At 51.3% G+C, this 25,113-nt stretch overlaps 1 protein-coding gene and 1 long non-coding RNA gene across 4 annotated transcripts in view; one reads left to right on the top strand and one right to left on the bottom strand.

Moving 5' to 3' along the window:
• NFATC2 (nuclear factor of activated T cells 2) overlaps positions 1-12,987 on the top strand; it is a 142,070-nt gene extending 129,083 nt beyond the window's left edge. For 2 of the 3 annotated variants that reach the window (XM_020888822.2, XM_070472761.1), the window contains exon 10: positions 8,573-12,987. In XM_020888822.2, coding sequence (XP_020744481.1) covers positions 8,573-8,628 — 56 coding nt within the window. In that variant the 3' untranslated portion in view covers positions 8,629-12,987. Of the gene's footprint in view, positions 1-1,022; positions 1,111-8,572 lie in introns of all 3 variants that reach the window. The other variant, XM_020888830.2, reaches the window with a different exon arrangement.
• LOC139036804 (uncharacterized) lies at positions 12,883-23,579 on the bottom strand. Its single transcript, XR_011489669.1, has 2 exons — positions 17,680-23,579; positions 12,883-15,685 (listed from the first exon to the last, which is right to left on the bottom strand). It is a non-coding gene; the product is annotated as an uncharacterized lncRNA (long non-coding RNA).
• Positions 23,580-25,113: the final 1,534 nt, after the last annotated feature.

Raw genomic sequence — 25,113 nt, 5'->3', positions numbered from 1 at the left:
CGGAGGACAGGGCAGATGGGCAGCAGCCCGTGCCTCACCCAGCCAGTCCCAATCAGACCAGCCCTGCCTGGAGCCCATCACGTGGGCGTCCAGGCCGGGAACTGCAGACGAGATCTCACTAGTGCGTGTTCTCTGCCTTGCAGATGAGCATTCAGGGCCAGAGACGATCCTGGTTTACCTAAGGATGAAATAAGGCTGCAGCTAGAGAAAGGCGAGGTCATTCCCTGCAAGAAACTAATCCCAGAAAATACTTCTGAATCAAGCACTCAAAACGCACTCTGGTCTTCTAATTCGGCCATTTTCAAGAGGAATTGAGAAAACTGGTGCTTTGAAACTGTAGGCATGCTATAGCTACAGAGCAGGGTTATTTAAAATGGAGTGAGCGTGTGATATAGTTGGTTGCCTGTAAATGCACAGCTGTCCTCTTCTCGCTGAGCACCTTCAGTTGGGCAGGGGCTATAAAAATAGTAACTTGTCAACCAGACAAAAACAGGAAGAGAGTGTACAATTATAAGAATTTGCATGCTCGCTGAGGTTGTCTCTCTTGCGGAGGAAGCAGGGGTCAAATGTAGCGTAGACAGAAAAGCCTGAAGGAGGCTGGTTACATTTTGAGTAGCTGCATCATCAGATTCTGATTTTCTGATCTGCCAGTGTTATCTCTTTGGTTGGCCATGATTTGAGTCTGCATGGCATACCGGCAGAACAGTCATTTTGTCTTGCTTTAAAGAAAAAAAACAAAGTACCATTATCTTTGCTGATGAACTGTGATTTCAGAGATCCCTGTTTCTTTGTACAAAGTCCCTCATCGCAGTGATACTACCCTGGTTTTGGGTGAATTCTGGCACCATACAGAATTGGGGCTTAAACTATGGCCAGAGGGTTGAGTTCTATTCTGGGTTCTCAGAGGCCCTGGGTCAACAGCTACTCATTACATGGATAATATTATCATGAGTTGGAAGCGTAATAGAGGTTGAAGGTGATTTTTTCTTCTTCTCAAAAATGGTTTTGCAAATCTTTTTCAGAGCTGATAGACACACACCTTAGCTGGATACAAAACATATTATGAAACAGAATGACTGTGATCTTTGATCCGAGAAATCAAAGTTAAAGGTAATTGATATCTTCTGCCTTTCCTTTTGTTTTCCAGCTGTGTGTTTCCTTAACTTGATTTTTTTTTTTAATTAAAGGAAGACTCTACCACGTGAAGGCCCTCTCATTTTCCAACATTTCCTACTCGAGGGCTAGACCCCACCACCCCCAGGGGACATAGCTGAGCTTCTCGGAGGCCGGGGCGTAGGGGGTGGCTCCGAGGTGTGGGGTGCCTGCATGCTCTCCCAGGGGACCCAGCACCCTCTTCCAGGGCGGAGGCGGCAGAGCCGGGCCCAGCCTTCGGGGGCTCTGCTCCCGCCCTGTGCCGGCTCCCTGGCGGCTCTATACACTGTGCTCAATGCCCAGGGAGGGAAGGTGTTCTCTGGCAGTGGCGGGGCGTCCCGTGCTGGGGAATGCGAGGGGGCAGGTAGATCAGAAGCCTCTGGAAGAGCCCAGTACTTGGGTCTTCTCCAATCTTGATGTCGTCAACGCAAAGCTCCACCTCCCCGCAGGGGCCTTCTTACGTGCTTTGGAAGGGGTTAACCCACCACTCGACTTCTGGATGTGACACCCGGCTCTGGAACTAGGCTGGAGCTGTGTGTGGTTTTCCCTCTGAGCTCAGGGGAGCCCCCATCAACCCTGGGCTCTGGGCCTGTGCAGAGGAGCCCAGGTGACCACATGGGAGCAGGCGGCCCTGGGGGTGGAGAGCCGCCCGGGACGGCGCCGTCACCTTCCTGTGCCTCAGCGGCTGTCATTTACTGCCCGGCAGGTGCTTAGACTCAGGCAGCGCATGCTGTACCCAGCATATGGGGAGCACTCGCCAGAGGCAAGCCAGTGCCAGTATTTCTGGCTCATCAGCCTCTTGCTGTTCTACTGGGCCGTGACTTTTTAAATACATTATTGACCAGAGATGTATTACAGCCACAGGTGTTAGTTTCTGCAGAAATCTCATGGTCCAATGATGTGTTAATTGTCGATTTGTCGGTGAAAGTGGGTTCACTCCATCACAGGACAGACCCAGAGGCCTCGGTAGCAGCACGTCCCATGGTGAAAACCCAGTGAAAATGGCCATCCGATGTCGCCTCTGTCAGCACACACAGCAGGGCTGATGTCCCAAACCCTGTTTCCCATCCGATGTCGCCTCTGTCAGCACACACAGCAGGGCTGACGTCCCAAACCCTGTTTCCCATCTGATGTCACCTCTGTCAGCACACACAGCAGGGCCGACGTCCCAAACCCTTTCCCATCCGATGTCACCTCTGTCAGCACACACAGCAGGGCCGACGTCCCAAACCCTGTTTCCCAGAGGACAGTGCCCGCCAAGGTGCGCCAAGGCTTCCCAACAGCAGCATGAGCCTCAGCAGGGGTAGCGTGTCCCCAGCACATTCCCCACCAGTGACTCTCAAACCCCATCAACAGTGAAAAGGCAACATTAACACCAGTGACCCTTGACTGGATCCCCAGCGGGAACTGAGAGTCCCACCCGCGAAGTCTGGGGGCCCCCCGGCACCGGGGGGGCCAGGACAAAAATGCAGCTGAACGATCAGTGTCCAGACTCAGCCAGTTGTCAAAGAGCCTCTTGAATGTGCTTCTTCCCTCCCTGATGTTAGAACTTGGCAATGCTTGTGACCTCGCAGGGGCCTGGGAACGCTGGCAGGCTGCCTTTGCTCTGCATGGCCTCAGAGGGGACTTACCATCACGTAACTCTTCAGACCCCACCCACAGCTTTGGGCTACAGGCCTCGTCAAGGGGGTTTTTGTCCTTTCCACTGAGCCTCTAAGCCTGGCCCTTCTAGAAAGCTCTTCTCCAGTTCTCAGTTACCCCAGAGCCCGTGGGGATGGCCGGGGGTGGGGGGGGGGCGGAGAAAAGGCCACGGAGGCACTTAGCAAGTGAAAAGCTTTGTGAACCCCGAGTCACAGGCAAGCCGAGGGGTGCAGCATCCCACACTGCCAATGGCCCCCTTTCCACTGGCTCGTGGGCAGTCAGGCCTGGTGCTCAGGACACAGCAGGCCAGCTCTGGAGTTCACACCTGGCCTTCAGAGTGGCTTTCCCTGAGTGCAGCTAGGGCAAGAGGGGGAAAAACATCCAGAGGGTACATCATGGGCCTTCTGGAGCCCAGCCACCTCACCTGGCCCCACGTGGGCCCCGTCAGCACGCAACACGGCCCCTGGGCTCGAGCGCTGCCTCCCTGCTCTGGGAGCCACTCTCTGGCTGCCCCGGGCTCTCGAGGGCCCGCACACGGTCTGACCAGACTTGGGAAAACATGCCTGAGGTTTGGGAGAGAAACAGGATGAGGCCCGTCCCCTCCTTCCCGGTGCTTCTTTCTCAGGGGATTAAGTTCCAAAGTCAGCAGTTAAAGGGAAGCAAGCCTAGAATAGTCAAAATTCCCTGGAAAGTCTTAAGTGGCACCTCCAGTCTATCTGTGTGGGTCTCTGTGTGGGACTCTGAGCGGCCCTTCTCCAGCAAGCTGAAGCTGGAGCGCCTCCGAGCTTGGTTAGGAGAAGGGACTCGGCATGCAGGTGTCCGGACCCGCACGAGAACCGGAAAATTCCCGGGGCAGAGTGGGATGCTAGCAGAAATCAGCTTCAAGAAATTTAACACTGATCAACCCAGAGTTGTTTGATGAACAATACTACTAAAAGGCACTGATTCCCCCGAGTGGTACCCCTGAAAAGTAGGGAAAGAAAACATACAGTGCTTTCCTTTTCTTCTTTACTGTTGGTGTGTATACTAAAGCTGGGAAACTATCTCTCAGGCCAAATGCGGCCCCCAGCCTGTTTCATTAAAGTTTTATTGGCACACAGCCATGCCCATTTGCTCACATATGTGGCTGCTTTACTTTTTTTTTTTTTTTAAAGCAGAGTTGAGGTGTTGAGTAAGGGGCTATAATAAAACTGAAAATATTTTTATCTGGCCCTTTACAGAAAGAGTTCATTAACCCCTGCTATATTCTTTTTATGTCTGTAGCTATTAGGATTGTTATTGATTTGTAATACCTCTTTACATATGAATGACCTTTATCATGTAACCTGAAAACATTACAGGATTTCTTTTATGGAGTTTTAAAGAAAAACATATAATTTTTATAAACTTACATCTGTCTGTCTTTTCTGTCTGGTTTCAGCCCTGGGTATCAGGTTTAGAAGTCACCCTGAGGTTGTAGCCATGTTTGACATCCGTGTTTTTATAACGGCCCCTCTCTGTAAGGGTAACAAAAGGTCAGGGGTGCTTGTGGCAGACTGAACACTGCTGGCCTCAATTCTGTTCCAAGAAAGTGATTCTCAGTGACCACCTAACCACTCAGCACACACGCCTCTGCTCATTCACCTCGCAGAGGCTGCCCTGGTCTTTTCTGACTCATACAAATGATGCTAAGGATTCCAGGGCCCCAGAAGAAAGGTGATGGCTAGCAAACTTCACAGCACAGTCTCTTTACCCATAAGGTGGAGCCATATAATTAATGTACAGGTTAATAAAATGGACTGTGGGTTCAAACCCTGATCCCTCCCCCCTCACCTGCTCTGCTGGGTAACCACCTGTCTTTTTCCATCTATAAAATGAGGATGAGTGTATTGCTGGGTGTAGTCTGAGAAGTAACCGAGGCCTTGGTACAGTGCCTGGCGCGTAGCTCTGAAAAAAAGTGAATGGCTTATACTCTTTCATGGAGAAGCAGCTCCAGGCAGACAGCCTACCAACAACCCGTTTGTCAGCTGGCCGAGAGAGAAACCAAGTGGCCTAGGCTGATGTGAAGGCCCCATGGTGGGCTAAGGTGCGCGGTGCCGTGCACGGTTCAGCGAGGTGGCCCAGGAGGGGCAGAGTGCCTGGAGGACTCAGTGTTTGCTTCTGGGAGGGAGCCAGGACCTAGGCACGTATGGCGGCTTCCGGGCAAAGGTGATACTCAGAAGACGGGCAGGAGGGAAGGCAGGATATGGGCAGGGAGAGGGGCTGTTTGGAGGACTGCCTGCAGCCGATTTGGGAAGAGGCGGGAGAAGAGGTGGCGTGTGATGGGTGCTCAGGACGTCCACGGGATGAAGGACGTGCTGATGGCAGCGACCTGGGAGAGTGGTTTCCACACTCACATCTCACAGTAGACCTGGAGCCAAATCCCAGTGTGGACAGTGTCCTGAGGCTACCGAGCCTCTTGCTAAGCTCCGCTTTCTCACTGATAGGTTACTGAGTGCTTCCCACGTGCCATGGCATCTTCAGGAGCCCGGGGTGCTGTGAGGGAACAAGAAAACTAAAGAACAAGGATAGTGAACTGCCGGGAACTGGTATATGGAGGAGCCTGAGCAACAGGCAGGGTGGGGTCGCTGCCGACTGTCCCCAGGGCCGGGGGCCACGCAGAGCCTTGAGTGAAGGGAGGAGGAAAAGCCGCGGCAGAGGCGGGAGGCAGGCAGGGGCCGGGGGAGCACGCAGAGCGGAAGCCCGCGGCTGGCTGGGGCGTGGGCGAGGACGACAGGAGGCGAGGTCACAGTGGGGACTAGACCAGGGGAAACGGGGGCCCAGGGCAGGGTTCTGGGGTAAAGGGGACCTTCCGCACGTAGTGGGGGCTTCCCTGGGGGCTCAGGGGCAAAGAATCCGCCTGTAATGCAGGAGACGTGGGTTCGATCCCTGGGTCTGGAAGATCCCCTGGAGAAGGGAATGGCAGCCCACCCCAGTATTCCTGACTGGCAAGTCCCAGGACAGAGGAGCCTGGTGGGCTTCAGTCCGCGGGGTCATAAAGAGTTGAGCATGACTTAGCGACTGAACAGAGACAGCAAAGCGTGCGGTGGGCTGGAGTGAGGAAGGGAGGCCGAGATGGGACCGAGAGAGGCGGCAGGGCCTGGGGATGCAAGGGGGAGGCTCCCTGCTGACATGAGATCCATCCAGAGGCAGTGGCCCCTCTCCCCTCTCACCCCAGGGCTGAAGTCGCAGAGGTGGGGCCTCTCAAGTCGGGGTGAGGTGGTCCAGGTGAGACCCCCCCCCCAAGGCACGTGGAGCCCACGCTTTAGCCAGACCCCCGTGAGGACACAGCTGTGGGCACCACACCCACCGCTTCTGTGAGAGAGCGTCCTCATCCATGGCAGGGGCGGAGCGCTGAGGTTTCAGAAAAGAAAGGCTCCGCTCCCCAGAGAGGTGGCCGTGGGCGCGAGGGGCCCGCCTGCATGCCCCCACCCACCCCGTGGGCCCGGGGCATAGCGCCCGCCAGGCTGAGAGTCGTGCACACCCCGCTCTCAGAGAGTGGGGGTGGGCCCTGTCCACCGGGCGGGGGGCTTAGCTGCCCCCCAGCTCCTAAGCCGGCCCCCAGACCCTTCTGGTGAGCACAGCTCTGCCGGCGGTTTTGCCCAGCCGTTATTTTTAGAAAACTGAGGCCATGGAGAGTTTCCATTGAGGATTGACTCCTCTCGGTTTCCTAGGTTGAGAAAACAGGAAGCCCTTCAGAATCCGGGCTTTGAAAAGCTTCGCGTGAAGCCACACCGAGCCCCGCCTCCGCCCCTGGCACCGCGCTTTCGCTCCTGCTTGGCGCCCCCACCCAGGGCCCCCAGCCCCTCGTGCTTCCCAGAGGCCGGGGAGGAGGGTGGAGGGCGGGGCTTCTGCAGCCAGCTCCTGGTTCGGGCCCTGGGAGTCACTTGGCAGCTGGCACACAGTCAGTGCACAGATAGAGCTGGTTAGCTGAATGCACGGGGTCATCCTGTGAGTTTCTATCAGTGGATCCATTCCTGCACTCGAGAACCGGTTGTCACTCTAATGTATCGATACTGTGTCACTTTCTCATGTGTATGTACATCTGCACATACTAGTCTGCACACCAACATCTGCTATACGCTGGGGACTGGGATAATTTTCTGTTATCTCATTTAAGCACCTCAACAACTGTAGACAGAAGGGCATGTCTTTATACAACATGCAGAGGGGGAAACTGAGGCACAGAGCAATTCCATCACTAAGGCAAGGCTCACACACTGAGGAAGTGGCAGAGGTGGGTGTCCCAGTCCCGGCCACCTGTCCCTGCACCTGCTTTCGGCAGACATGCAAAGAACAGCAAGGATGCCTGATTCATTTCTGCCCCAAACGGAGCCCGCTGATGCAAAGCACTGGGTTTACTGTCCAGCACGAAGATGGGGGCATCAGTACCCATCACAGCTGGCCGCTACACAGGGCCGGGTGCCTGGCATCATGCGAGGAGCCCACCATCCTCACAGTCCCGAGATGTACACACCACAAGGAGTCACTCTGCACACGAGAACACTGAGGCGCGGGGAGGTGAGGCCACAGCCCATTCAGTGCGGGAGCTGAGTGGGTTTGCTCTCTCCTTATTCTGGGCGCTGCAGACTCATCCTGGCGGAGGGTTTTCAAGGGAAAGCGCCCTGAACCCAGGAGGGCCCAGCGTGACCACGAGGGGGCTCTGCACACACCTGACACTTAGCCCTCGCTGCTCACCTCCCGTCTCTGCAGTTTCAGGATAAGACTGAGATGAGAAAACACAGGAGGAGGAGCCTGTGGGAAGACACTGAGTGCTGGAACGGGGGGCGGGGGGGGAATCCTTCTACCGTTGATGGGGTCCCGAGGGGTCTGCCCCCTGCTTCTGCCCCTGGGGCCAGTCCCCACAATCAGCTGCAATAACCAAGGTGCACATACACACACACACACACACTTGAGGACGGTGCACAAGCCTGCTTGGCGTCCGGCTGCTGGTGACGGCAGCTTTCCCCAAGCATGCTGAGGGCAGGCTTTTTGTGGTTGCCACTGTCCCAGGACCTTCCTGTCCTGACTCTGAGAGCTGGTGCCTCAGAGAGGCTGGGAGGAGGGGGGAGGAGGGGGGAGGAGGGTGGAGGAGGGCTAGTTCCCTGACGCCAGTGGCTGGCATCGCCTTGTTGGTTCCCTGCGGATTCCCCAGTGTCTCCTGGGGAAGGGGGTGATGGAACTTTCCAGAGTCCCTGGAGGATGCTGGTACTTGAGAAGGCTCACAGTGTGACCGGGGAGGAGGGGTGAAGGGGTGGAATTCTCGCCTGTGCTGGAAGAGATGGAGATTTTGTCTGCACTGCCGGCTTAGTCCTTGTGGTGGCTCCACCCACTCCCCTTTTAAAGGCCCCTCTTCAGAGCTGTAGGTTTTGTGGGTCAAGCTGTGTTTTGGTCACACAGTGGGTGTTTTCTGGACGTCCCAGTAACAGAGTTTGGTATAAGTAAAGCACCTCAGTGCATTCAATAAAAAGGAGAGTGTGTTCCTCAGATCATGCCCTGTGGCCCAGCTCCATTCCTGCCATCGCAAGTTTTAAAAGTCACCATGTGGGCAATTTTCACTAACAAACCCATACCACAAAACAGCATCATTTCAGGGGGTGAGGGGGGTCACAATGTGGGAAGGCATTTCTTATGTCGAATGTATTATCGCAAAGCACAAAAACCTGTTTTATAAAACAGCCCGCTTGAATTAGGTTCTAAAAAGCTGACCACATTCGTGTTTTTCCTGCCATCTCACTTGCCCCTTCTCTTTCTTTTGTAGTCAATGAAATTATCAGGAAGGAGTTTTCAGGACCTCCCGCCCGAAATCAGACGTAGAAGAAGTCATTAGCAGGACACCGTCCATTCACAAGGCTGACCCTGGAGCCTCCCATGGCCCCTGGCCCTCCGCCCCAGCGTCCACCCTGCCCCGGGCAGGGCCAAGTACCCGCCGAAAGCTAACCTTCATCCCCAAGCTCGCCGCCTCTCTCTCTGCATCCCGGGTCCTGCTCTAATCCCCAAAGAGCAGCTCCGTTGACTTTGATGGTGTCCCATCCAAGCCTTAAGTGCCTGCTGACCCCAGATACATTCTGAATAAGACCGGCCGCTGGAACAGAAGATGAGGGTGTGGCAACTGAACCCCAGCCCTCGCCTTCACTTTCTTGGGTCACCAATACAACTCTTGTACCTTTTGAAGCAAAGGAGGTTCTCCAACAGAGCAACCAAAGGAACGTGACCTAGCTGACAGGCTGGAGAGAAACAGAGAAGCCGGCCCATCCTCACCTAATGGTCGCATGGGCCTCACCGTGGATGGGCCACAGCTCAAGCTTGGTTTTTAGATTTTCTGCTTCTGAAGCAAAAAACAAACCCGATCTGGCTTATACAAGTTCACCTGTTAAAACTTCTTGGCCTTAAGTTATGACATGTGTATGTCCCCCCCCGCCCCCCGCTTCTCTGCTTTCAAAAAGCTGGCTGGAGGTGGGGGGGCTTCTCGGCCCGCTGCCCTGCCCCCCTGCATGGGACGGGTGGGCCTCACCCCAGCTGTGGGGTGAGCGCTGTCCACTGCAGCCGGACAAGCTTCACACCTCTCTGCTCTTCCCACTTACTTTTCTCCAACAGCCCAAGTGCTTTTCCATAATATAGTTAAGAAGAATCTCAAGCATGTGCATTGAATTTTGAGAAGGAATGGCAGAAGGGCTGAAGCAACCCCCACCCCACAAACAAAAACCCCAAACCACGCAGGTATCTTTGTTAAGTGAAGTATGGTCATTGGCAGGTCCGAGGGTTTCAGTGGGTGGGTTCCTCCAGGAAGAACACTGAGTCTCCTGTCCGGCCTAAACTCAACGTGGGACACACCAGCTCAGGATCTGACTCCAGAGTTCGCTGGTTACCTTTACCTGGACCATTGAAACCTGCCTCTCTCCCCCACCCCCAAAGACACATCTACATCACCTGCTTCATCCAGCACAAAAGTGACCTAAATAGAAGCAAACCCACTCCCTGCACAGCCCTCAATCTGAGTACTCTCAGCTCAGACCACTCAGAAGGGGTACGCAGTGTACGCCCCCATCCTGTTTCTCTCTGCGGAGTGCACCCACCAGTCTGTCTCCCTTAGGGCAATTTTTGCAAACAAACAAAACACTCCAAGTTCTTGGCAGGTGAGTTTTTAATCATACAGATGTTTGTTTACACTAACTGCAGAAACCCCAGGACAGGCCAGGGATTCCTTTTCAGATGTTAACTGCTTCTCCCCAGTCGACTTGGAGTGTACGTATTCCTCGTATTCCTCGCAGTCTTCAGAAGGCTTTGACCAGGCCTGCCGCCGTGCAAAGCTGAGACGGGTGGCAGCACTTAAGGGTTCCCCTGGGTTTCCTAAGTCCTGGCTTTGCTGTCAAGTCTCCCCAGAGAGAGAAAACCTTTTGACAGCTGGACCAGAACTCAGGACCTGGTGACCCGGGCCTGCTGTCTTTGGGGCTCCAGAGAGAGAACACAATGCCTTTGCAGCCACGTGTCTGTCCCCTTTCGGTCAGGACCTTGCATTTCTTTTCCCCCAAGGACGAGGACTTTTCCCACCCACCCCAAGCAGAGTTTAGCAAAATTCTTTTCAACAGACAGTATCAGTAAGAAGCTGACCGCCATTGCGAGATGCAGACTTTCTGGGATGCAAAATTCTTCCTCACTGGTACAAGAGTGCCTTATCTAAGCAGCTTTACCCAAAGAACTCTCCGGCAATACTGACTTCACGGGGAAGGGGCTCAAGCGTTTGGTGAGCAATCTATTCTCACGTGACCTGGCTGGGAGCCATTTTTCTTTTTTTGCACATGAGGGAATTTGGCCTTTCCTCGGTTATCTGAATGTTTTACCCAAGTGCCTTCCTGCTATTGTAGCAAAGTCGCTCAGCTGCATTGTGCATGAGGTGAAAAAGGACTAATGCATTTTCCATCACTATTCTAACCATGTTAGTGCAAAGGGCCTCCTAGTAGCTCAAATTTCTGTACGTATAGATGTGCTTGTGTCTGTAAGACACACACTTTTTTCCTAAGACATCCTAGCTGGGTATTATAGGAAGCACTTTCATAAACAGCTATACCAAATAACAAGGGAAAGAAACAGAAGCATTAGATTCGAGACATAAACAGGCAAGAGAACGTGTAATAGGATGTGACAGCAATCAAGAAAGTTTTGTCAGTGACAGAGGCCAGGAGGACGTTTCGCCAAGTAAACTGTTCATGAAATATTTTCAGTATGGGAAGAGGCAATAGGGCCTCAAAGAGAGAGAAAAAGGATGTCTAAACTGTCAAGATGGGTGTGTTGCACGTGGTAGAAGGATCTGTCAGGTGGAGGTTTGCACTTGCTGCATCCAAGGTCATGTAAATAGATAACCCTTCCAACAGCAATCTGCCCTGCTGCTGAATGTAGTATATTTCCAAAGTTTGCGAGTCTTCCTGTATTGTACAAAAAACTGCTGCTTGATAATATATAATGGCAACCCCAAATTAATGAGTATGGTATTAAATTTTATTTTCTTATCTGTATTTTTATGCTTTGTATCTGTCCTCAAAATATCACATCCTTGTTGGAATTAGAAAATATTTATAAGTGTTTAAAAAATCTTTTTCAAATGTCTCTTTTTGCATATCAGTTGAGGATTTTTTTTCCCTTGAGAGAGAGGATGTATTCTTGAAGAAGTGTTGCTCATTCCAGGAGAGCAAACAAACAAAGCCCACCTCGGAGCCCACGTCCCCTGTCCTGGAAGAGGCCACATCCAGAGGCAGGGGAGGGATGGCTTCATGGGAGGAGGCGGCACCTATGTGTTGCCTGCGGATGCTGCCAGCTTCAGCTCTGAGCCGCCTTCTTGGCACTGGGCAGTGTCTCGGGCCCCAGTAAGTGACCCAGTAGGCGATTCTGAGGTGACAGAACTGCCTGTGTTGTAGTGGGGAGTCTAAAAAGGCTCCTGTCCACAGAACACAAGCGCAGGCTGAGGCTGACCGAGCCGACTCAATCTGGGTAGACAGACACGATACCCGAGGGGCGTGAGAACCCTGGAGAACCCGGAGCTCTCCAGAAGACACACCACGCTGACAAATCCCGGTGACTCCCTCTAAGGTTGGGGACGTGTGGATGCTGCTTTTCTTGTTTGCATCCAGTGGTCAAGCCATCCGTCCCAGGAAGCCAGCCTTGGCCTGTGTGGGAGCTGTCACATGCACACAGATCGGAAGCCGATGTGTTCTCATCTGTCACTCTGAACTAAAGGGAGGCTTGGGTGTGTTTATTTTCATGTCAAACCCCTTCCAAGTGCTTTCTATTTGTTCAGAATTGAAAGAATGTCCGGGTCTGGCTAACGACTGTCTGACACTCACAAGAGGCACAGGGGCTGTGACACTTTTGGCAAGCTGGGGCACACCTTCCTGAGCTCACTCTGGGGGGCCAGCCACTTAGTGGGCGCCCAGCACACCGTAACCTTGGGTCTTGGGCGTTAAATCTCATGGAGCCAAGCCAGCCGATGCAAGTGGTTTTCCTGCATTCCAGCTGACTGCCTAAGGAAAAGCAGCATCACGTGAAACTGATCCCAAACGAGTTCTTTCAGTTTTCAGGAGTGTCTTGAGTTCTAGCCAACACCACTGTCTTAATTCTGTTTGAATACGAACTTTTCTGGTGGTCAGTGAGCTAGCTGTGCTCCCTAAGCCAGCTCCCCTCTCAGAAATACAAGCTGGGGTGCTGAGTGCTGGAAGAAAGGATTATAAACCCTGCCTTTAAGCAGCTGCTGGCCAATTAGACTGAACTCCGCCTACCGAGTTCGGGCTTTAGATGCAAATGATGCCATTAGCAGGTGCTTTCAGCACGCTGATTGGCCTGAACTGATGGAGGCCGTTGTTGGGACAAGCTGAGCACCTTGACACACATCTTGTCAAAGAACCTCACTCCCCGCTGTTGCCTCTCGAGTCCTCAGAGGGGAGAAGATGTTAAGAATGTCCTTATTAACTCTCCAACAGATAAAAAGTCTCTCTCCTGGGGTGGTGCTGGAAGGCTTAAAGATTTTGAAAATCTTGACTGTTAAAAAGGAGTTTGAATACATCACATTCCTATGCAAAATGTTTTTAATCTCCAGTTTAATGTAGTTTATTTTTGCTATATGTAAAGTATTTTTATACGGCTTGTATCATGATAGTTTAGCAATAAAACCGTTGAAAGCAATGACTCCTTGGGTGTATCTCTTCTTCTGCAGAGATGCTGTTTAAACACCCCCTTCCATTTTGAGTTCCTAGAGCAGGGACTATTTTTTTGTGTGCATGAACCGTGCGAGGCTCTCCTGCTCATCTCAGCGCTATGAGACCGGCACTTACCCATTTTACTTCTAACCTGATACTCGTTATCACTTTCAGAAAAGTGTCCATTAGGCTGGTCGGGTCTTAGTGGCCACACGCGGGACCCCGCTGCATCGGGCGGGGCCTTCTGCTGTGGCTCACGGGCTCTGCAGCTGCATGCATGCCACGGCGTGGGGACCTCAGTTTCCTGACCGGGAATCGAACCCGAGTCCCCTGCACCACAAGGCGCTTTTGTAATCACTAGTGGTGGTTGGTTTAGTTGCTAAGTCGTGTCAGACTCTTGAGACCCCATGGACTGGAAATCTACCAGGTTCCTCTGACCATGGGATTTTCCAGGCAAGGATACTGGAGTGGGTTGCCATTTCCTTCTCTGGGGGATCTTCCCGACCCAAGAATCGAACCCATGTCTCCTGCACTGCAGGCAGCTTCTTTACTGACTGAGCTACAAGGGAAGCCCAAAAGGTAGTTTGCATGTGTTGAATGGGGAAGTCGCTCAGTCGTGTCTGCCTCTTTGCAACCCCATGGACTATATAGTCCATGGAATTCTCCAGGTCAGTATACTGGAGTGGGTAGCCTTTCCCTTCTCCAGGGGATCTTCCCGATCCAGGAATTGAACCAGGGTCTCCTGCATCGCAGGCAAATTCTTTACAAACTGAGCTATGATGGAAGAGGGAAATCCTCATCACTTTATATTTACAGATTTATTATAAAGGATATGACTCTGGAAGAGATGCATAGGGCAAAATCTGGAGAAGGGGCTTGAAGCTTCTCTGCTGTCTCTGGGCTCATCACCCTCCCCACCCAGCACCTCAATTCACCAACTCAGAAGCTCTCCAAGCCTAGTAATTAGAGATTTTTACCGTGGTTTCATTATGTATGTGTGATTGACTAAATCACAGGCCATAGGTGACTAGAGCCCTTCTCTGCTCTCTGGAGGTTCCGGGGCTGAAAATTTCAACCCTTCAATCATGCCTCTTTCAGCAGCCAGTCCCGTTCTGGCAGCTCTCTAGGGGCCCCCAACCACCAATCATCTCATGAGCATACAAAAGACACTCCTAATACTCTGGAGAGGACTTCCCTGGTGGTTCAGATGGTAAAGAATCTGCTTGCAATGCAGGAGACCCAGGTTTGATCCCCGGGTTGGGAAGATCCCCTGGAGAAGGGAATGGCAACCCACTCCAGTATCCTTGCCTGGGAAACCCCATGGACAGAGGAGCCTGGTGGGCTACAGTCCATGGAGTCACAAGAATCAGACACGACCTGGAGACTAAACCACCACCTCCAATGCTCGGGAGGCTGTGTGGAAGGAACCACGACCTCTGACATCAGAAGCCCAAGGTGACAGCCGTGAGCGCGGTCTGGATTTGCCCTATCCCCTCCCTGCTCCCCCACTGCAGCTCAGCTGTGACGTGTCTTTAGAGCCCTTTAGAAGTAGCCTAGTGGCCACCATGAGCCAGCTCGCAGGGGGTCCCAGAGCTCTTACAGGGAACTGGGCTAAGCTGGTCACTTGGAAGGCAAAACAGTCTCCTGGCTGGAATGTTTTACAAAAATCCCCAAGTTCCCCCAAATTATCTTTTACCATCAAACCCACAAGCAGAATTGGATATTATAAAGGCTAGAATTTTCTGGCTGGCTTCCTCTTTATAACAGTTTTTTCTCCTTATAGCTAAAGCATCTATGAGGTTTGGGAAAAGGTTGCTATTGAAAGTCTTAAAGTAATAGGGTTCAAAGGTCATCCCACTCTTCAGCGCATCCCCTAAACCCCAGGGAAGCAGGGTCCCTGTCCCAGGCCCTGTGCTTCAGTGACCCACTCCACCCCACCACAGCCTGCATTTGGGATACCTTCTTGGGGACTTCCCAAGCCCCTGCCAGTGCCTGGAACCAGCTGTTCCATGTGGCTAGGGGGTCCCAAGCATACACAGGGTCCTGCATGACTGCTGGCTTGGAATGCCCCTGGTCCCCCCTCTGATGGGGCCATCTCATCCATTTCCTTCTGGGCACAAGGTCAGCCGGACGTCCCAAAGAGCTCCAGGACCCACACCTATGGGGCTCAGCCAGCTTCCAGAAGAGCTTCCTGGTGAGCAGACTGCTCCTAACGGTCAGCACGGGATTTTCATTTTCGTGGGATCGTATGGGGTTGGGCCAACAGAGCAGGGCTGAAATATTGATTTGCATGTGCACGTGCTCTGCTGCTTCCGTTGCCTTTGACTCTTTGCAACCCCACGGACCACAGCCTGCCAGGCTCCTCTGTCCATGGGATTTTCCCAGTGACAATACTGAAGTGAGTTACCACCCCTTCCTCCGGGGGATCTTCCCGACCCAAGGATCAAACCGCATCTCCCGCACTGCAGGCAGGTTCTTTACCACCGAGCCACCAGAGAAGCCCATGAAATGTTATAAATGCAAGAGTCCCACGAGAGATATTTTCCAGGAAGCCACCCCCCACATCCACCCGAGCAGCAGCTCTGCCCCTCACGAGTTTTCTGTACCTGTATATATCTGGTTCTCCTTAAATTCACTCACTTTCTGAAAACCTCATGTCCCTTTTCCTGAATAGGGCCCAGAATCATCTGAAGCAGAAAACAAAATATAAACCTATATAGATACAACTATGTGACCGTTTAAAAAGTAAATCTGTTCTACATTCATGTGAGCTACGCTTTGTAAACAAATTCAGCCTGTGCCTCAGTTTCCCCAGATGTAAAATGAAGATAAGAATAGTCCCCGTTTCACAGGCAGCGCTTAATGCATGTTAACTATTAATACATCTACTAGTTAAAATGTTGGGAAACTTAATAGTCAAAGGTGGGCTTCAATTCCCCAATATCTGGAAGGAAGCATTCAGAGCTTTGACGATGGGTCTTAAATTTTTCTAACTGGATAGCTAGTTAACCAACTAATTAACTAGTTAAAGCCCCAAACTTGAACTTCGCCAACTTTCAAATCCTGAAACAAAAGAGAAACACACCCTGGGGCATCCAACCTCCCCGCCTTGGGGAGACTTCACACTTCTGCTGATGTCCCTTGCTCCCTGCAGCAGACAGGTGTATACATCTGTGCTGAGAAGTGTAACACTGGCTTATAACACGTGGGAAGTTAAAGAAGAAACAGAGCTTCCAGGAGAAAACACAACGCTGACTCCTACACAACCTCCTCAGGGTCACAGAAGGGAAGGAAACGGATTTCCCGGCAAGAGCAGGTTGACTATGAAATAATGCTGTGATGGAGGCACAGATCACAGGCGCCATTAAGAGATGAAAGCAGGGTAGTTTCCTTTGCTTGAGGAGCCCTAGGAGCTGCGATGAGCTGGACCAAGCTTCCTCCAAAGAGCGCTTCCCACTCTAAACTGTCTCTGCTTCCACTCTCCCAATGAAATTCACAAGTCCAGCCTGGTAAATGGCTTAATACAGAGTTATCACCAAAGAGATGGAAACCCTTGCTTCACTGCAGGACTTTTTGGGAATTCTTGGTTTACTAGAGCTTTCAAACTCAAATTCTGCACTGGGACTTCCCCAGTGGTCCAGTGGCTAAGAATCTGCCTGCCAGGAGAGGGTGGGACGAATTGAGAGAGCAGCGTTGAAACATACGCATTACCGTGTGTAAAACAGATGGCTGGTGGGAAGTTGCTGTACCACACAGGAACTCAACCCGGTGCTCCGTGACAACGGAGACGAGCAGGACGGGGTGGGAGGCAGGAGGTGGCTTCAAGAGGGAGGGAACATAACTATGACTGATTCACGTTACTATGCGGCAGAAACCACCACAACGCTGTGAAGTCATTATCCTCCAATTAAAAATAAATGGGCTCCCCTGGTGGCTCAGTCAGTAAAGAATCTGCCTGCGGTGCAGGAGACTCAGGGTTGATCCCTGGGTCAGGAAGATCTCCTGAAGAAGGGAATGGGAAACCACTCCAGTATTCTTGCCTGGAGAATTCCATGCACAGAGGAGCCTGGCGGGCTACAGTCCATGGGGTCGCAAAGAGTCGGACACGACTGAGCGACTGACACAGACATAGCCACACTCACAGATTTTTTAGAGCAGAACCCACCTGCCAGTGCAGAGGACACAGGTTCGACTCCTGGTCCGGAAGACTCCACATGCCTCAGGACAACTAAACTGGCGTGCCACAGCTACCGAAACCTGCACGCCTTAGCGCCCACGCTCGCAGCGAGCGAAGCCGCTGCAGAGAAGCCCACGGGCCAGAGGCGGCCAGCAGCCCCACGCACCACACGAGAGAGCCCGCGCGCAGCAGCCTAGTGCCAGCACAGCCAGGAAATAAAGTTCTGCATTGAACTCCAGACCCAAAGTACGGTGACAATTGAGTCTTAGCTTTGCTTTTTTTAAGTGGAGGTCAGAGGGAGAAGCTGAGGGCTTTCTATGAGCTACTGATCAAACACCCCAGATCACAAGGTTGCTGGTATCCGCTGGTTCCCAAAACATCAGGGCTGCCATGGACATCTGATCAAGAGCTCTCTGCAATTAATACCTTCAGGACAGTTCCTGAGGAAAAGCGTTCATAGGACCATCTTGGCACCGGATTTTACATACACCCTCCCTCACATACCTGCTCTGGATTCACACACCTGTCTGTGTGACTTCTCCATTCTGACAATCAGGAGGCATCTCTAGCTCAACACGCCCCTAACCTTCCTAATTTTCAATCGCCTCTCTCCACTGCCTAGCCCCAATCCTCTAACACACCCTGTTTTATGACACGTGTTTATGACAACACCATCTAAGCAGCTGGGAGTGCCCTGGATCTCTCATGTCCCTGGGCCTCCACACATCAGCAAGCTTTGGTGGCTCCATCTCTGGAATCCCACCTCTCTGTCTCGGGCCCACTGGACCACCTTTACCTTCATGCTCCGGCCACCCTGGCTCATACCCACCCGCCCTGTCTGCACACTGACTTCCCTTCGCGCTTGTTTTTTTCCCCAAATTTATGAAGGCATGATCGACAAAGTGTGCATAGTTAACACGTACAACATGGTTATCTTGATATGTTAAAAATTGTGAAACTGGAGGAGATTAAGATGGCAGAGTAGAAGGATGTGCACTCAATCTTCTCCTGCCACAGCACCAAAATCGCAACTAGCTGTTGAACAACCATCGACAGGGACACTGGAACCTACCAAAAAAAAAATACCTCACATCCAAGGACAAAGGAGAAGCCACATCAAAATGGTAGGAGGGGAACAATTATAATAAAATCAAATCCTACACCCGCTGTGTGGGCAACTCACAAACCAGAGAACAGTAATACCAAAGAAGTTCTGGCACTGCTGTGTAGGTTCTAGCCCCACCTCAGGCTCCCCAGCCTGGGGACCCAGCCAGGGGACTGGGAGCCCCCAGGGAATCTGACTGAGGGCCAGTGGGACTTGACTGCAGAGCTTCCATGGGACGAGGGGAAACAGAGACTCGCGGAGGGCACAGACAGGGTCTTGCGCACACCAGGACCCAGGGGAGAGGAGCAGCAACCCCACAGGAGACTGAGCCTGACCGACCTGTGAGGGTCTGGGGGTCTCCTGCATGAGGGTGGGCCGGCAGTGGCCTGCCACGGCAGTGAGGGGCACTGGCGGCGGCAGTTCTGGGAGATGCGTCTCAGCAAAGTCCTCTTGGGGGTACCAATAGCTCTACTATAGAAGCTGACAGACTCCAGGACTGGGTCACCTCAGGCCAAACAGGGAGGGAGCAGAGCCTCCACCATCAGCAGGACTGAATTAAAGTTTTACTGAGTATGGGCTGCCCACCACAGCAAGACCCAGCTTTCCCCACAGCCAATCCCTATCATCAGGAAGCTTGCAAGAGCCTCATCCACCAAAGGTCAGACAGAGGAATAAGAACTACAATCCCATCAGGCTCCAGAACTAACACCACAATCACAGAAAGCTACCCAAAATGAAAAGAAGTAGGATTATGTCCCAGATGAAGGAACAAGATAAATGCCCAGAAAAACAAGTAAATGAAGTGGAGATAGGCAACCCCCCAGAAAAAGAATTCAGAATGACAGTGAAAATAAATCAGGATCTCGGAAAAAGAATGAAGGCAAAGATTGAGAAGATGCAAGAAATGTTTACCAAGGACCTAGAAGAACTAAAGAACAAACAGAGGTGAACAATACACGAGAAGAATGGGTAAGTAACCTGGAAGACAGAACTCAATGAATTTGGTAAAGTTGCAGGTTACAAAGTTAATACACAGAAGTTTAATGCATTTCTATACATTAACAATGAAAGATCAGAAAGAGAAATTCAAGAAACAATTCCATTTACCATTGCATCAAAAAGAATAAAATACCTAGGAATAAACCTACCTAAGGAGACAAAAGACCTGTACTCCAAAAACTATAAGATGCTGATGAAAGAAATTGAAGAAGACAAACAGATGGAAAGATATACCATGTTCGTAGACTGAAAGAATCAATATTGTCAGAATGGCTATGCTACCCAAGGTAATCTACAGATTCAATGCAATCCCTATTCAAATTACCAATAGCATCTTTCATAGAATTAGAACCAAAAAAATATCTCAAAATTTGTATGAAGCATAAAAGACCCCAAATAGCCAAAGGAATCTTGAAAAAGGAAAAAAAAAAAAACAGGAGCTGGAAGAATCAGGCTCCCAGACTATACTACAAATCTACAGTCATCAAAACAGTATGGTGCTGGCACAAAAATAGAAATATAGACCAATGGAATAGGATAGAAAACCCAGAAATAAGCCCATTAACCTAGTCAATTAATCTATGACAAAGGAGACAAGACTACACAATGTTGGAAAGACAGTCTCTTTAACAAATGGTGCTGGGAAAACTGGACAGCCACATGTAAAGAAACGAAATTAGATCATTCCTTAACTCCATACACAAAAGTAAGCTCAAATTGGGTTAATGACCTAAATGTTAGACTGGACGCTATAAAACTTAGAGGAAAATATAGGCAGAGTACTCTCTGACATAAATCACAGCAACATCATTTTTAATCCATCGTCCAGAATAATGGAAATAAGAGCAAAAACTAACAGATGGGACCTACTTAAAAACTTCTGCACAGCAAAGGAAACCATAAATAAAAATACAACCTACAGACTTTGAGAAAATATCTGCAAATGATGTGACTGATAAGGGATTAGTCTCCAAAATTTACAAACAGCTTATGACACTTAATAGCATCAAAACAAACCACCTACTCAAAAAAATAGGCAGAAGACCTGAATAGACATTTCTCTAAAGAGGACTTACAAATAGGCACATGAAAAGATGTTCAAAATCACTAATTACAGAAATGCAAATCAAAACTACAATGAGATTATCACCTCACACCAGTCAGAATGGTTATCATCAAAATATCCACAAACAATAAATCCTGGAGAGGGTGTGGAGAGAAGGGAACCCTCTTGTATATTGCTGGGAATGTAAATTGGTACAACCACTATGAAGGACAGTATAGAGGTTCCTTAGAAAAACTAAAAATAGAGCTACCATATGACCCTGCAATCCCACTCCTGGGCATATATCCAGAGAAAACCATGGCCTGAAAAGATCCATGCACTCCAGTGTTCATTGCAGCACTGTTTACAATAGTTGAAACATGGAAACAACCTAAATCTCCATCAGCAGAGGAATGGATAGAGAAGATGTGGTACATATATATGTATATGTATGTATGCATACACACATTTATACACGATGGAGTATTACTCGGCCATCAAAAAGAATGAAATAAGGCCATCTGCAGCAACATGGATGGACCTAGAGAGTGCCATGCTGTGTGAAGTAAGTCAGAGAAGAAACATATATAACATCTTTTATAAGTGAATCTAGAAAGAAATGATACAAATGAACTTACTTACAAAACAGAAAGGGACTTCTAGACTTAGAAAATGAACTCATGGTTGTGGGGGTGGGGAGGATGGGAAGAGATAGGTCAAGGACTTTGGGAAGATCATGTATGTACACAGTGCTATATTTAAAAAGGGTAACAAAAACCTATTGTATAGCACATGGAACTCTGCTTGATGTTACGTGCCAGCCTGTACTGGAGGGGGTTTGGAGAAGAATGGATGCACGTATGGTGTATGTGTATGGCTGAGTCCCTTCACTGTTCACCTGAAACCATCATAACATTGTCAATTGGCTACACCTCAATACAAAATGTTCTTGGTGTTAAAAAGTAATAAAAATAAAATTAAAAAAAAAAACTATGAAACTGGAGGACATTGTGCTAATGAAATAAGACAAACACAGAGACAGAAACACTGCATGGTTTTACTTACATATGGAATCTATGACAGAAAATAAAGTCAAAATCTTAGGAACAGAAAAAGTGGTTTCCGGGGGTGAGGGAAATAGTGAGGGGTTGGTAAAAGGGTACAGAATTTCAGCTGTAAGACAAGCAAGTTCTGAGGGTTTAATGTAACACAGTGACTGGAGTTGCTACTGAGTCCATGTGTGCTCAGTCATGTCTGACTCTTTGCAGTCCCATGGACTGGAGCCCGCCAGGCTCCTCTGTCCATGGAATTTTTCAGGAGAGAATACGGGAGCAGGTTGCCATCCTGCTACAGGGTATCTTCCCAACCCAGGGATCGAACCCAAGTCTCCTTCGTCTCCTGCATTGGCAGGCATATTCTTTACCACTAAGTCACCTGGGAAGCCCCCAGAGCATATTGCCATTGTATCACTGAAATAAGCTAATGGTACAGCATTCCAAAAAAGTAGTAGATGGGACTTCCTGAGTGGTCCAATGGTAAAGAATCTGCCTCTTAATGCAGGGGATATGGGTTTGATCCCTGGGCCAGGAAGATCCCACATGCCTCAGAGAAACGAAGTCCAAGAGCTGCAACTACTGAAGCCTGGGTGCCTAGAGCTGTGCTCTGTAACAAGAGAAGGCTGTACACTGCGACTAGAGGGTAGTCCCTGCTTGCTGCAACTAGAGAAAACCACATGCAGCCATGAAGACCCAGAGTGCAATCAAAAACAGATAAATAAAAGTAATGGATAAATAAATAATGGTAATGGATGTGTTACTTAATGGGGGATCCTTTCACAGCTTTTATCATCTCGTCATGATGTACACTTTAAATATCTTACAATTTCACTTGTCACACCTCAGTAAAGCTGAAGAAGACATCGGGGTTCCGTGGGAGGACGACAATAGAAGACTCCTACTTTATCATCTCGATGGTATCACTTCTTAAATTTCAAAATAACAGCCAGCTCAGTCACTTAGGTCTGAGAGGCTTAGCAGCCACCAGTCACAGGACCAAGACCTTCCCTTCACGTGTAGAATGATCTGGAATTCTGTCAAGACTTGAGACAACCTTCCCTGCTCACTTCACCAGACTCACCTCTGGCCACACATCAGCCCGTCCGGAGTTCCTCACCCTGTCCCAACCCATCTCACCTCTGTCTCAGCTTTGCTAAGAGCCAAAACTCTCTGACCCCGAGGTTTGTGGACTTGCTTGCCCTCATCTCTTGGGTCCTCAATCAAACATCTCACCCTCAAAAGGCTTCCCTGACCTCACAGAATGTGGGATCTATCCCTCCGGGCCCACACACACACACCCACCATGACAGATGCAGAAATGGACTGGAGTTGATATTGAGTGCGTGTCTGCTCAGTCTTGTCCAACTCTTTGCAACCCCACCGACTGTTCCAACCATCTGCTTGTTTACAATCTGCCTCCTACACCTGTAAATTCCATGAGGGCGAGGACAGTCTGTTTTGGTTCAGTGCCATGTACCCAGACCCTGCCCTCAGGAGGCCCTCCGGAAGTGTGTGCAGAATGAACAAACACGTCCACATTTCACACATGCAAGTGACACTAGGAACAATGGGTTCATCCGGAATGCATGGAAAATTCATCATTTCCTAATATTTAACACATTTTAAAAAGCAAAACATCTGACTCAAGAGAGACCTTCCTCCTGTAGCGTATGTCTCTCTTTATTCACTTCTAATTACACATCCGTGGATGATTCCAGGCTGGCTCCTAGAGCGAGCCAGCTCCCTTTGCTGCGGAGGGCAGTAAGACCATCCTTCCTTGGAACCCAAGCCCGCCAGGCTCTTCTCTGCCTTCTGGCATCCTGCCGCCCCCCGTGGTCCTGCCGCCTGTAAAAAGCTGGCTGCTTTGGCTCCACGGCTCCCTGGGGACAGGTAAGAGCGGGGCCGCCAGCCAGCTGCCGTTTACAAGCCGAAGGCAAACCGCGACCTCCCCGGGGAGTCTGTTTGACAAGGTGAACCTGCGGCGGGCAAGGCGCTCCTGCCCGCCCGTCATGCTGTTGACGCGCTTGGGCGGCAGCTCGCCTCCATCTGGTCCTCCGCAGACACACCTGCGGCCCCGCCGCTCCCAGACCAACCTTCCCATTGATTCTCCAGACGACGTGAAGCGGGCCAGGGCAGGCCGTGGGCGCCGCTGCCTCCCACCCCGGCCTCGCGGAGGGTCCTTCCGACCTCTGCACCGCGGACACCTCGGCTGCTCCGATAGGGACGCAGGCTCCCAGAGCGGGCCCCGGCCTCTCCGAGCGCCGAGAAGCGGGGGCCCCAGATCCCGCCCCCTCCCGTCACCCAGCACCCTCAGCGCGGACCGTTTCGTCCTTTAACCCTGCTGATGTCAGGCTCTCAAACGCCCCGCATCTCCCCCTCCTGCGCCCCACCCCAGCTCCCAAAACATGGCCGTGGCTTCTCTGCTCGCCACACCTCATGGCCCACCGTGAACAAAACCCCACATCGTCAGCCCTTCCCGCCCGAGTGCCTGGTGGTTTTCCCCTGAAACCCACGCGCCTCCCAAGGCCCCCCGCTTCTCTCACAGACGTCCATGGCACATGATCACAAACGCAGTGGTTTAAAGTGATTCAAATTCGCTATCTTACGGTTCTGGAGGTCAGAGATCCAAAATGGTGTCACTGGACTCAACTGGAGGTGGCCGCGGGGGCCGTGTCCCTCCTGAGGTCTCCTGGTGAGGGTCCGCTTCGCGGCCTGTGGGCCAGCCGCCATCTTAGAGCCGGGAGCCGCCTCGCCCGGCCGCCCTCCCAGGGGCTGAGGCGCCGGCCTCCCTTTTATAAGGACGCTTCTGACTACATTGGGCCCACCTGGACAACCCACGTTAGTCACGCCACCCGGAGATTAGCGACCACACCTGCAAGTCCCCCACTGCCGTGTAGGGTAACATGCGCACAAGTGCCAGGGGACATCTGTGGGGAGCCGTGGTCCTGCCCTCGATGCCCCTCAGAGGGGCTGCCTGTCTTCCACCACCCTTATATCACTGGGCTCCAGGGTAGGTGGCTTCCTTACAATTTCTTTTTGCCACTTCTAGACTGTTCGCCACCTAGCCACTGTCGTCATTTCTTAGTAACTGCAGGTCCTGAGTCTGGGCACTTTCTTCCGCTGTACCCCGTCTTAATTTTCAGCAATTTCATCTCCCTCAAACGATGCTCTCACCTTCCTGACTTTCTCCAGCTCTGGTCCTGCGATACTGTCCTCCTCCATCGGCCATTCTACCCTAGACCAGTGGTTCTCAAACCTGCGTGCTCGTCAGAAGGCTGGGGGTGGGGCTGACCAGAACGCAGATTGCTGGCTCCATCCCCAGAGAGTCTGACTCAGCAGGTCTCGGGTGGGGCCAGGGACCCCGCATGTGCGCCTAGGCCCAGGTGATGCCCAGTCCTGGAACGGTGATGGCCCATAGCCCGCGGAATGCTAATAACGGTAGCCCTGCCTCCCACCCCACACAGTCTCAGTCTCAAGCACCCCCCTTTTCACACTGTCTTCTCTAACTCCGACTCCAGTCACCCCACATCCCACCTGCCACCCACGATCCTTTGCCTTCCGACCTTTTTTTTTCCACTTCTGCCTTTCCCTTGACGTGCCCCCGCCTCCCCCTCCCCAGCTTAAATCCCACAGCCCAGCATCGCCCCACCTGCCCAAGCTGGTTAAATCCAACGCTCCGTTTGCTCCACGCCCATGAACGTGGCCACAGAAAAACATAAACGCACTGCAGACCC

Source organism: Odocoileus virginianus, chromosome 9, assembly GCF_023699985.2.
Source record: "Odocoileus virginianus isolate 20LAN1187 ecotype Illinois chromosome 9, Ovbor_1.2, whole genome shotgun sequence".
NCBI classification, from domain to species: Eukaryota; Metazoa; Chordata; class Mammalia; order Artiodactyla; family Cervidae; genus Odocoileus; species Odocoileus virginianus.
This window is presented reverse-complemented; position numbering and strand designations above follow the sequence as displayed.